This window comes from Tinamus guttatus, unplaced genomic scaffold, assembly GCF_059628265.1.
Source record: "Tinamus guttatus ecotype Peru unplaced genomic scaffold, ASM5962826v1 Tinamus_guttatus_pri_ptg000287l, whole genome shotgun sequence".
Taxonomy (NCBI): Eukaryota; Metazoa; Chordata; class Aves; order Tinamiformes; family Tinamidae; genus Tinamus; species Tinamus guttatus.
Window position 1 is genome coordinate 7,724,421 of NW_028288821.1, and position 13,413 is coordinate 7,737,833.

The following is a 13,413-nucleotide window of genomic DNA, read 5'->3' on the forward strand; positions in this document are numbered from 1 at the left end:
TTAAAAGGTAAATGAACAATTACCTGATATGTTCATTAACCATTGTCTTCTTTCAGCAGATATTCAACAGGCTTTATATGAGCTTGCATATCATGTTGTCAGAGGAAACCTGAAGCATGATCAAGCTTCTAATGTTCTTGGTGATGTTATAGTAAGTATATATTTTATGTAATTGCATACGTGTTAAATTTTGCAGTCTATTGTGAAAGTCTGAATTAAAATCAATCAGGACAATGGTCAACAGACTTATTTTTTTATATCTAACAATATCTTCTTAATATCATGCAATAGTAATATGTAGGCTGTCGAGGTTTCTATATAATTCCCACTTTTGGGGGAGTAATAACTATATGTTAATTTTACCATAGTTAAAAATTAAATCATTATTTATGGGTATAGTGAGACTGAAGTTGTTTCGTATGTACTAGAATAGATTTCACTTGCTATTGCAATGTGAATGCAATGCCACCTGCTGTTTTTTCTAATTAGATCTGTTTTTTTGCAATGCAACTGTCTACCATTTTATTAGTGAAATACTAGTCCTATGATGACTTTTAAAATAATGCATTTAATTGATTTTAAAAAGTCCTTATTCAAAACGTTTTAAGAAAAAAAAAAGGGGGGAGGTGAGGAAAAGAATGTGTTTTTTTTTTTTTTCAGCTTTTAAGATTCCCAAAATATTGAGTATGCTTAAAAAATAAAAAGTTTAAACTGATTTTGGAACAAATTTGGAAAATTTGAAAAATGTGTTTCTTGAAGTTGATTACTGTAGAACTATAGAAGTCCCTGAAACAGTGCGTAGTGATAGAAGTACCCATTCAGGTTTTAACAGCCTAAAACACATCTGTGAATTCCTCTGGCCTGAGGTTTTCAGGTGTTACAAAATTTTTTTTCTCGCCTTTCAATATGGTTTTGCTAAGCAATAATCAATATATCAGCAACAGTTAGATATTAGTCAGTAAATAAACTGCTGAATTTACTGCAAATTTATTAATAACGCATGTAAACTTGCTTTTTGATCAATCATGTGCTTGCTTTATGCAATGGAAGTCTAGATATGGGATTTCTGTCTTTACAATGAGTGTTACCTTTTTCCTTGTTAGGAATTTCGGGAAGACATGCCCTCCATTTTAGCTGATGTATTCTGCATCCTAGGTAAGCTTTCTTCCCTACATTTCCACATTGGGAGGAGTTTGTAGAAATGTTATATGCACTTGTTGACTTCTTCAGGGAATCTTTTTGTGTCTATGAAACATTTGTTTTTTTTACAAAACCTGTGTTGATTCTTCCTCAGTATATCCCTGTTTTCTTAATGTCTCTTAACTCCTTTTTTCTATTACAGTTTCTGTATGTTTACCTATATAAAGGCAGTGGGAATTCATGTGTCAATAAAAGCTCAAGGAGCTAGCTTGCAATAATGGCAAGTGTTAACTAGTGTAGTCTTTGACTTTCTGTAATTATCATTCTTGCAAGTATTTAAAATAACTTAATCTTATTCACAAATAGATCTCTTGTTCTCAAAATGTGTTCTGTAAATATTTTATCAGTACAGTGATTGTTAATGAAGTGGGGCTTATACTAGTTCTCCAAAATCTCAAAGCAACTGGCATTGTTCGCAAAATTAGGATTTGCGAACTTAAAATACTCTAAAGATCTGCACAGTTTTACTCTGGCAGTAACCTCTGGTAGGTTTTATGCTGTATAGCATTGAGTTAAAAGTGTGGATTTTTTTTTTTGCTTGCTTGTTTGTTTCCTTTGAGAACTTTAACCCTGCATACATATTTCTTAGCAGGTCATACTCTTAACTGCTTGCAGGCTGAGTCCTGTTGTATATCTTCTTAGTCTTTTCAACTGATTTCTGCAAACTAATTTGACAGTCCGTTTGTCACAGATTGTCCTATATACCGAATATATATACTGAAAGAGACTGGGGTTCTCCCGAAAAAATATGAGCATGTGTTCTGACAGCGTATGAACAGTGAGGCTTGGCTAAGTTTGCATGTGCATCCTCAATTCTGTAACATCTAATGGATGAATTTGAATTTTTCTTTCATAATATTTCATTCTGTGTACTTGTCATCTTGTTCTAAAACCAGTCTTTGTTATGCAGACACCCTTCTGCTTTTAAAGCTGGGCTAGAAAACATAGTTCAGTTGTTGTTTGAGCCACTACTAACTTGAAGTGGCAGGGCTGCATTTGCACTCTTATGCAAACTAGGATAAGGTCAAATGCCATGTCCCTGTTAGTAGCAGAGGAATGGTATGGGGAGCTAGGTTTCAAACTCTGTCTAGAAGTGGCATTGAGTTGCTTAGTTATTTTTCCTCTTCATCCCCTCTAACATTTCTTAATACATTATTTACTAATATTTGAATCTTTTTTTTTGTAGTCAGTGTGTCTCAATAAATAAGAGCTTTTATTCTTGTCTTTATCCACATATCCATGTTTTCTAGACTATTTTTTTTTCTGCAGATTCTTCAGGGCTAAGAAGCTTGGGTGCTAGGGCCTAGACAGCTGGCAAGTCTGCTGACTGGTTTTCTGTGATATCAGTCATTTTCCAGGCTCTCTACATCACTGGGGAGTCTGGGGATTTTGGGATTTGTTGGCATTTTCTCCTTAGTTCTACTGTGCGTTTTGGGTTCTTTGTTTTAAGATGGTCATACTTGGTTGCTGTTTTATGGCCTGTTTTCCCATGGAAATCATTTCAAATCACTTCAAATTTTGACAATTCAAAGAAGAAGAATGAAAATACGGAATTAAAACTGGTAGAAAGGTACAGACCAGCAAGTGAACAGTAATTACTCTGAAAACAGAAAAGTTACTAGAATATCCTTACAATAAGGATAGAGGCGTCCTGTTTTCTAGAATTCATGTTTCTCTCCTTTCCTCTTATAACTGATTCTTAGTGCTTGTCATAAGCGTCATTCTGACAGAAGAGCAAGAAAAATGATCACTGTGGCATTTCTGTGGTCTGTTTGTTCTACCTTTCCATGTGACTTATGTGTAAGAATTGTCATCAAAATATGATATACCTGGAATGTGGCAGGGGCTAGCATGTTATAAACTGTTTTGCACTGTGTCATGGTTAGTAGCTATCAGAATAGTTTTAAAGGGAAGAACCTATTCTAAAATCTGTAAAGATGTCTGAGACTAAAACTCTCAGAAGTACTGACTTATTTTTTAAAAAATCTACCCCCCATCCCCACCTTCCTTTATTTTAGATATTGAAACAAGTTGCTTAGAAGAAAAAAGTAAGAGAGATCATTTTACCCAGTTGGTGTTAGCCTGTTTGGTAAGTCACACTTACAGATTCTCTTTGATATGTATAATATCTGACAACAGGAGAGGTTTAGATACCATTTTAATAGCTTTCAAAATAATAAGCAATAACAGACTACTAAAAATTAATTTTATTATATATGTTATAAAGACCATTTGGGATACCATTATAGCTATATCAGTTATACCAACACATTTTTACAGATGCTATTATAAAATATATTCAAACTGAAACGATTTTTGTAAATTTGATTATGTAGTCCTTTTATGTCTAAAATAGGAAAAGATGAGGAAGAGGATCTTTTATTGGACCAGTTAAGCAGAAAAAAGTGGATTTGTGTTTTCTGTGCATTCATTTACTGCATTCTTCACTGCATTTCTCTGCGCTGGAGAATCCCTAAATGCTAAACAAATGTAGAATTTGTAACCAATAATTTAGGTATGAGGACATTTATTTAAGCTGTTCTGCTTGTATAAAATATGTGTTTTTCAAATCCAGTTTTAGTTAAGTAAGTTTTAGATGTGTGGCTTTTTTTCTTTTTATTCCAGTTTTGGCCACCTCAGTGTTTGATACAGAATGTATGTAGTATGATGGTATACCATTGTATTTGAACTTCCTTTTTTGTTAAGGTACCTCTTCAGCCTAAAATCAAGCTTAGCTTCCTCCTAAGGAATAGGAGTAATAAGTAATAGAAATCTGATGCATATTTTTCATCATTTTTCTTTTCTTTTCTTTTCTTTCTTTTTTTTTTTTTATACATATAGTATCTTGTATCTGACACTGTCCTAAAGGAGCGTTTAGATCCAGACACACTGGAGTCACTAGGACTTATCAAACAGTCTCAACAGTTCAATCAGAAATCTGTTAAAATAAAGACAAAACTATTGTAAGTTTTGGGTTATGTCTTTTTTTGGTGGGTTTGGAGAGGGAGGGAGGAAGAAGGGATGGTACTGTAGTCTGCTAACTGTTAATAATGTTCTCTGAAAATGTGTAATATTCCTTTTATTAAAATACTTAATCTTCTTTAGCGATATGTTGTATGTTTATATTGACCTCTGTCTGGAATTTCAGTCTTCAATATTCAAGAAGAGTGTTTAAAGTAAGTTTAGATCTTTAGAGAAAAATCTGGTAAGGTGCTAAGCACTTTTCCAGCAAAGCATGCAAGAGCAAGCCTTACTATTAGGGTGAACCATAATGTTGCTTTTAAATGCACCGCCTTTGAGTGTAGGGGAGAGCTGAATATGTTTGGAGAATGCTAGCTACCTTGCAAGTGTTTGATGGTGGCTTACTGTACTGCATCCTATAATATTGGAAATAGTGGAAACAAATTATAGGTTCTTAAAAAGGTATTCAAAATTGGTGACAGTTTGTATACACGTTTAATATTGATAGTATAAATGGGCAGCACTGTAGAAATATATTCAACCATGTATCCAAATAATTATGTTTAATGTTTGTTTACTTACAGTTATAAACAACAGAAGTTTAATTTGTTAAGAGAGGAGAATGAAGGTTATGCAAAGCTGATTGCAGAACTGGGACAAGACTTATCTGGAAATATCACTAGTGACTTAATCCTTGAAAATATCAAATCTTTAATAGGTAAGGAATTTGCTGAAGGAATATGGATACTGATATTCCTGCATAGTCTTGTGACTACAGAAAGTGACTGTATGCTTCTCTTTGCAGTTGTTTGTGGATCAAATGTTCGGTAATACAGGCACATTGTCTGGTAGTAATACATTATATGGTAGACCATCCTAGACACAATTAGAAAAATTTTCTGCGGGGGCGGGGGCAGGGAGAGAGAAAAAAAAAAGTTGGGAATGTTGCTTAGTTTAATTTGGATACAGCCTAAAATATGCCAGCTGTGATTTTCATTCAATAGGTATTCAAGAATAATTTTTTTTTGAGATTAACTCATCATATCTTAGACTCTAACAATGTAATTATTTTTCTATTTTAAGGTACTCCATTCAACACATGAATTTCCTTAATATTCTTAAGAAAGTGATATCTAATGAAGTGTCATGAGCCCTGCTTGTGATTTGTCCATATTTCTCAATTATGAACCTTAGGAAGGGAGTATCACAGTGAAAGTGTAAAATACTTAAAATATCTACTACAGTGATTCGCATATAAAGTTTTTATTATTATAGAGACTCTTCATTAATAGTCTTACCACACAATTAAGAGTTTGAGTTCCAGTTTTTCTCACAGATAACCTGAAGACCATCTGTTTAAAATACTCATGCAAACAGTTCCTGCCTGCTTGTTCCCTTCCCCTGTTATAGAACAATTGTTAATATTGTTGTGTTATGTGGTAAGTTAGGCGGTAAATGGAGCTGAGAAGTAACCTTGGCAAAACAAATGTGGTTTTTTCTCTCAAATAATAAACTGCTTTTAGTTACCATTTAAAGCCTTAAGATAGTAATGGCACAACGAAGGAAATTGGATGTGTGTTTACAAAATTCCTCTGATACCAGTAAAAAAAAAATTCTCAGTATTGCTACTGGAGTTTTGGTGAAAGCCTTCAGATAAGGAAATTCAGCACTGGCTGAGATTGGTCCAAATCCATGCCCTTACTTGAAGGAAAAGTGCTTATTTACCTCCTCTTCCCCCAGAATTTAGAAACTTTTTTCCCTAGGGTTAGCAGTAATTCTGAATTAACGACTATACAAAACAGTTAGGTTAGAGTTCAGGTGCAAACCAGTAGTACTTTTTAGATATAGGATGATTTTCATCTGAATGACTTTTGTAGCTGAATTGAATATGAGTGTCAGCACAAGGGGAGAAGCAGCCCAGCCCTTTTGGTGGTAGTATTGGGATCAGTGAGACTTGGATTTTAACTGTTAAATGCTGGTTTTAAATTTCATTTAATCTGAATTAAAAAACCTGTTTAGTTTCATTACTTTCTTCAGTTTTGGGTATACTGCAAGTCAAAATTGTGCTGGGTTTGCAGGGTACTAGGTTCACAGGTTATCTAGATTGTTTTGCTGTATGTGGCTTTGTATTGAAATTGAGTCAGAATTAACTTTTTTAATAACTTTGTTATAGTAACAGAAGAAAGTAGCCATATTAATCTTTATTGTATGTTCTTCTCCACTAGGATGTTTTAACCTTGATCCTAACAGAGTTTTGGATATTATCCTGGAAGTCTATGAGTGCAGGCCTGAGTATGATGATTTCTTTGTACCACTGATAGAGTCTTACATGTACATGTGTGAACCCCAAACTCTCTGCCATATACTTGGTTTCAAGTTCAAATTTTATCAGGTAATGCATTTTCATTCTGAAGTTTTGTTTTGGTAGCTGTTCACACTGATCATTGAACTGCAGTAATAATAAGTTTTTGCTGCAGGGTTTTGTGTGTGTGTGTGTGGCTTCTGTGTGGTTTCCTCTCCTCCCCACCCCCTCCGTGTGCATGGAAATTAAATTTTAAAAGAAACAATTTTATGGTTTTGAATGCAAGTCTAACATTTTAGTGTAGTTTTTTGCTGCTTTGTTTAATAAATCTGCAGTGGCTTCTTTGCTCCCTCTCCCTTTGCACTCCCCTAAAGTTTGTGGTATTGTCTTTTTTAGGATCCAAGTGGTGAGACACCTTCCTCCCTATACAGAGTTGCTGCTGTCCTTTTGCAGCACAATCTCATTGACTTGGAAGATCTTTATGTTCACGTAAGTGACAGTGCTCCTCTGTCTAATGCCTAATGATGAGATGTTTTCTTCTGATTCACAGTTTAAATTTCCATATATAGGGTTCTTCCTCAGGCTGATCATTATACTAAAGCACGTAGCACTTTTTCTAAGGAAAGATGCTAATATATATTTAACCCAAAGCAATCTACTGACAAACAGAAAATAGTGGTTAACTTTTAATACTAGTCCTTGAAACTAAGTGGAATCAAAATGTGTGTCTAAGCTGGTAACTTGTTTTCTTTCATAGTGATAAATTTTTCACTTGCACATGGAAATGCAAGAAAAATACATGATGCTTTTGAATAACCAGTTTGTTTTAAGGCATTGGATTTTTGTGAATGATACCATCAAATGTGTGTATTTAACCATATTGTTGCAGATTAGTTTTAAATTGGCTAGGGCATAGGGTTCATACAATTGAGAGAAAGGCGTGCAGTGTTACTCCTTAGCTGCTTTTGTTTTCAAAATAGTCCGCTAATAGCTTATTTCCTTTTAGAGTTATGGTAGTAAGGAAAATGATCTGCCAAAGAATAAATTTTGAAGAAGAATCTGATAAGAGATTTGATAAGAATCTGATTAGAGCAAGGAAGGACATAAGTTTTGCCTGGAGCTCTGGTGTTCAAAAGTAGCTGTAACTCACTTAAATTTTCAGAAATAATGTATGTATTCTGTTATTTTAGCTTCTTCCAGGGGATAATGCCATCATCGAGGAACACAAGCGAGAGATAGTAGAAGCTAAGCAAATTGTCAGAAAACTTACAATGGTTGTCTTGTCCTCTGAAAAGACTGAAGAAAAAGAGAAGGAAAAAGAAAAGGAGGAGGAAAAGACTGAAAAGGTGTGTGTGTACAGCTTTTATCGAAACAATTTTAAACTTAAGATAGCTACTGCTATAAAAACATTTTTGTATTGGTTTGAAATACAAATACAGATGTGCAAGTATCTGTACTTCTCAATAGTGTTAATGTCTGTTTTGGTGGATATGCTTCACCTCCAAAGATGAAAGGCTTAGGATTTTTTCCAGATTTCAATTAAAAAACTCAGTTTAAAATTCCTGCTTCCATGGCTAACTCATTATTCCTTTTGAATTTTATTGGCTCCGTTGTGTCCCTGCACTCATATACTATACAAACTTTTCTAACACCTATGCTTTCTATTGTTAGTGTTGCTCTGATTTGATGTGTTCAAATCTTACTTTAATACAGTCATTTAATTTCAGTGGTATTTTTCAAGTGTCTTGAGTGTTATAAGATCTCTAAGAAAAGGAAATTTGTTAGGCGCATTTTGTAAATGCGATATGTACCTCAGTATGGGAGGGAAATCCATCGATATCATCAACCTCTATTCTTCATTTTCCTTAAGCCCCAGATTTATTATGCACATCTGTTCCTACTTATTCCTGTTTCTTCTATCCCACATTGGTTCAGTGCATCTCTGACCTTCTTCTTCCTTCCATTTTTCTAGCCTAACTTGAAATATCTAATTTCATTCTCTGACCCTCAGGCGTCTCATGCACTCAGCGCTCTTCAGCTTTCAGCTGCAGTCACATTTTCTGCTTACAGCTAGTGAAAGGAATCTGCTTAAGTTTCAGCCTTCCTCCCATTTATTGTTTCAATATGCCTTTTCCTATACCACAGTTCTAGTCTGTTTTTCTACATTGCTTGGCCATCTTAGGGCTCTTTGAAGTATGTGTGTCAATATTCTGATAGAAAATTTGTAGTTTGAGAAGTAGGGAGTATATATATTGCAAATAAATCAGAAAAAATAGAGAATGTTACTTTGGGCCAACTTTTCGAATTGAACACTGTGGAGAATTTTAGGATTTTAGCAAAACTGTAGCATTTTTTTTCTGAGAAATTGCAAGGACAGAGAATGAAATCTAAACTTGCATGGTGAGAACATGGAGAGCTGCACTTAAAAAGTGTTAGTACTCTTTGAGCAGTAAGTTATGCAATACATGCTCTTTTTTGAAAGGTTCATTTCCATGTTAATATTTTAATGTGATTAGCTATGCAGTTTATAGTAATTATTAGAGTAACTGTATCAGACAGTTTCAGTTTGAATACTGTTTAATCTATAGGCAGTTTTAACATACGACTTGATGCAATACTATCAAGAAAAACTACCTGGATAAGGTAGAAGCAAATGTTGAACTGTTATTGGTTTAACATTTCAAAATTTATTTAATGTTATCTCTTGTGATTAAAATGTATTATTTTGTCATAAATCCGTAATATGAATAGATAAGCGTTAGAAAATGTGTAGCATTAGCAAATGTGTATACCCTTTTGAGATGTGCTTAGCATAAATAATTGTGAAGGGGGAATCCAGTTTTTGAGAGATAACAGGATACAGCTGTGCGAGTAGATTCAGAGCAAGTCAGAGTGCCCCCTCCCTGTGCTCTGCACGCGTTCACTGGTGGCGAGCTTGTTCCGAAGGGGCAGTGCTGACGGCAGGGAAGGGGCAGCCAAGCAGGGTGTACGCGGGAGCAGGGACTGCCTGGAAAAGTACACAGAAGTTCTAGGAAGACTGTGGGTTTGGATTCAACTGAAGCAGATTTTCTGTAATAATATGTTGTTTTTTAAGTATGGTGTACTGAGTGAGGATTCCAAGCTTCCTGCTTATATTGCACAACTCAAATTTAGAAACTTTCAGTAAAGGATCACTTCTGTTAATACTATGTATATTGACTTAAAAGAACGATCTATGGCATTGGAGGAACTTGCAAAGTATTACATAATGAGGCTCCTATGCATTTTGAAAATTCTTTAATTTATGATAAGATGGGCATATGCATTTCTGATCCCCCATATATAAATATATATTTAATCTTTGAGACTGATCTTGCTCTGGTATGCATATTTATCTTTTTCTGAAGGAAATGCTGAAACTTTGTTTTCCTTGCTACATGATTTCAACATAAATATTGAATTGATCATTGCATATTTGTTCTGAAACTTTTATGTAGCAATATATAAAGGAAAACTTAGAAAACTGTCTGTCAGAAAAATACAGCTGCTAGTAGTCTGAAAAAAGGGAGAAATATCCTCATGAATGTTAAACCTCAGAAACATCTTTGTATTTCATTTTATTTCTTGTCAGCCTGTCCTGTCTATTTGCAACAGTTTGTTTGAAAGGAGATTTCTTGTCACCTTAAAATACCTTGAAATGTTTTGTCCTAGATTTTTTTAATCTTTCCTTCTTCGATGTGAAAATTATGTTAGCATTGCAGTTATGTATAGATAGTCACTTTTCCTTCTTTAGTCACTTAAATACCGTGCTATGGAGGAACAGGAAAAATCCATTTATAGTAATGCGATGTATCAATACCATGACCATGCAAAAATGCTTCAGGATACAGTCTTAGTTGTGAACCTCTATTCCCTCCTATATCTATATTGCAAATTGGGATATTTGGAAAACTTCTTGTAGTCTCATATGTACTTTAGAGAAGGTGCTAATACAAATATTACAGTATGCAACTATGTAAGAGTGATTTTTAAATCTATTTTTTTGTAAGAGAAACTCTTTGGAGAAAATGCAAGAAAAACTTGCATTTTTAAATCCAGATCAAAACATAAAGCAGAGTATTTTAAATATTTGCATTTGTCTTTAAGTGTCGTATAAAGAATTAAGCTGAAGCTTATGTTAATTTAGAAAGCATGATCAGACATTTTGTCAAACAACCTTAACTTCTCAGTGTTTTTAACTTCAAGCCACATGCTTGCTTCGAAATGGATACATCTGTTGTTGTTTAAGTGTATTTATTGTATAAATGTCTGGCTAGTGTTTTTTAAAATATTTTTAATGCGTTACTATATAGCTGGAATAATATTAGTTTTTATGTCTGGTTTTAAGTTACAGCTACGTTCCGTTAAGAGGGAATACTAAAAAGATTTCATGAACGTACCTTTTCACTAACTGCTTGTTTTCTTGCAGCCACCTGATAATCAAAAGCTTGGTTTACTGGAAGCTTTATTAAAAATTGGTGATTGGCAGCATGCACAAAGTATTATGGATCAGATGCCTCCATTTTATGCTACTTCACACAAGCCTATTGCGATTGCCCTTTGCCAACTTGTACATGTGACAATTGAACCTCTGTATCGCAGGTAAAATGGAAAGTAGAAATCTATTGCTAAATGTGGGGAAGCCACATAATACTTGTAAACATTAATTTGCTAGTAAGCTTAACTGCATTAACGTGTTTCAAAGGCTTTCACATCTGCTTCATGTGAAACTTTGTTCATTTTATTTCCAGAGTTGGAGTACCTAAAGGGGCTAAAGGGTCACCAATTCCTCCTTTGCCAAACAAGAGAGCACCAAAGCAAGCAGAGAGTTTTGAAGACTTGAGAAAGGAAGTGTTCAACATGCTTTGTTACCTTGGACCTCATCTTTCCCATGATCCCATTTTGTTCGCAAAAGTGGTGCGCCTTGGAAAAGCATTTATGAAAGAGGTAGGTAACATAAGAATGGTTTGTCTGAAATTAGGAAATATTCAAGTCCTTCTGATGTAAGAAGTCCTTTTGATGTACTGATTATTCTTAAAATACATCCAAGTTACTGGAGCAAGTGAAAAAACAAGAATCTGTAAAATTGTTTTACAGCGTTTTTTGGGGGGAAGTTGGGATGGTTTTATGAAAAACTTACCAGTAGGTTTACAAACGGTAAGTTAGAGCAATAACTAATTTCTTGTTAAAGTCTTCGTATTGTCCCCACTTATAGACCATCTTTATAATAAAATTTTTACATTATCCTTGTATAATGTGTTTTTTTTTTTTTTTTTTCCCTGAATGAAGGTGGGATATTAATTGCATGGAAGCATTTACACTTTTTAGAAACGCAGACAATAGAGAACAGAAGCTCCAGTACTCTAAAACTGTTCTTTTATTTCATCTGTTACGTTAAGTAGAGGATATTTTCATTAGTGGGTTGTCCCTGTTGTTCTGGTTAAAATGCTGCTATTTTTGAACTTGTGTCAGTGACTAGCATATACACTCCTGACACTACTATGATGATTTCAGTGTGGAGATTTAAATTTCATTATAAACCCTAAAGTTAGCTGTCCTTAAAAATAAAATGGCCTCTTGAGATTTGTTATCATCTTTGACCATAATTTCCTATGTATGTTTTGAAGGACAGTAGTGTGACTGTTTTAAAAGGATGCAAGTGACCTTGCTTGTATTCTGAACTCTGTTAGAATTTAAACAGCTGCTCAGATTGAGGCCAGTGAATTGCTTTCTGCTGATTTTCTGACAGTATGCTATTTGACTAGCAGTTTTTATTTATTCTCTTCTGCTCCCCCCATTCAGGGTAGATAAAGGTGGTGTTCTAGTGATGGGAATCACTAGTTCCTGTTGTTAATTTTCTTGCAGCAAAACAACTGAAGAGATTGGTTGATCTAAATTATGGAGGGCAGCGGGGGAGGGAAGAGGATTTTACAACTTTTTGTCATAAAGTAACTTCAATTTCAACTACTAGTAGTATTGGAAAGTTCAAAATTTGAATCCTGAACGTATGCACTTAAGGGAATGCTCTCGTACACAGCAGTACTTGGTGATACAGAACTAAAAACGTCTGGGGACTGAAGATGCTTCTTGTCAAGCTTTTGGTTTTGGGGCAAGTGATTTTGATCTAACCCAAAAGTTCCAAGGTGCAATGGTCGGGTGGCTGTTGCACTGTTTGGTTTCCAAGTACTGATTACGTAATGTCATGGTAATTATAAACATTTCCTCCTTTCACCTACTTAATGATTGTAGGAGTGTAATTTCTTAGCATATATATATCTGTTATGAAACCTACCTGTGGCTGATGCTCCTGCTTTCATAGCACATTTAGTACTTGTTGATTCCTGAGAAGATTGATATTTGAGTGATGCAATATTTTATATCAATAGTGCCTTTAATTTGGAAATGATAATTTAAAGATTATAACTTTACTGCTATCAACAGAGTATCAGGATTACTCTGTAATTAAGTTCAAATTACTGAGGGTTTGCAAGAGATTTTGTTTCTTTGTGAGCACTTACAGTAAAAGGTAGATTACTTAGTTTTAGGAATATCGTGTAGTTTTATTTTAAGTACACGAATATGATAGCTTAACGTGTTTATGACAAGAATGAGCAACATCTTAGCTATTTACTTTAGGTTGGAACTGCGAAGAAATTCTTCAGTGGCGGAGTGGTTAAGGTAACATAGGGGAAGTTATTTTTAATGCATTATTGCTATCAGCTTGTTTATATAGTGTTAAAAGTTACATTTAACACACAAAAGAAATCTTTATAACTGGAATTGATTTGACTGTAAGCTAACTTATACAGTAGTTTAAAAGTTAGTCTACTAACATTGCACTGCAGCTTTTGTGCTCAAGTGTAGCTTTAAAATACTGTGCACTTACTGCTATATAGGCTTAATATGCTTTTCATGGTGAGTGGAACAAGGGA

General features: G+C 34.4%; 1 protein-coding gene across 3 annotated transcripts in view; it reads left to right on the forward strand.

Moving 5' to 3' along the window:
* The window catches only part of THOC2 (THO complex subunit 2), a 46,988-nt gene that overhangs the window by 8,472 nt on the left and 25,103 nt on the right, over positions 1-13,413 (forward strand). For 2 of the 3 annotated variants that reach the window (XR_015913542.1, XR_015913543.1), the window contains exons 1-11: positions 14-151; positions 1,104-1,155; positions 3,219-3,289; positions 4,042-4,163; positions 4,746-4,879; positions 6,387-6,553; positions 6,860-6,952; positions 7,654-7,809; positions 10,911-11,083; positions 11,233-11,428; positions 13,118-13,159. Coding sequence is in view for 1 of the 3 variants with exons in the window: in XM_088527564.1 (XP_088383690.1) it covers positions 60-151; positions 1,104-1,155; positions 3,219-3,289; positions 4,042-4,163; positions 4,746-4,879; positions 6,387-6,553; positions 6,860-6,952; positions 7,654-7,809; positions 10,911-11,083; positions 11,233-11,428; positions 13,118-13,159 (1,298 nt within the window). In the remaining 2 variants the exon portion in view is untranslated. Of the gene's footprint in view, positions 1-13; positions 152-1,103; positions 1,156-3,218; positions 3,290-4,041; positions 4,164-4,745; positions 4,880-6,386; positions 6,554-6,859; positions 6,953-7,653; positions 7,810-10,910; positions 11,084-11,232; positions 11,429-13,117; positions 13,160-13,413 lie in introns of those variants that run through there. The other variant, XM_088527564.1, reaches the window with a different exon arrangement.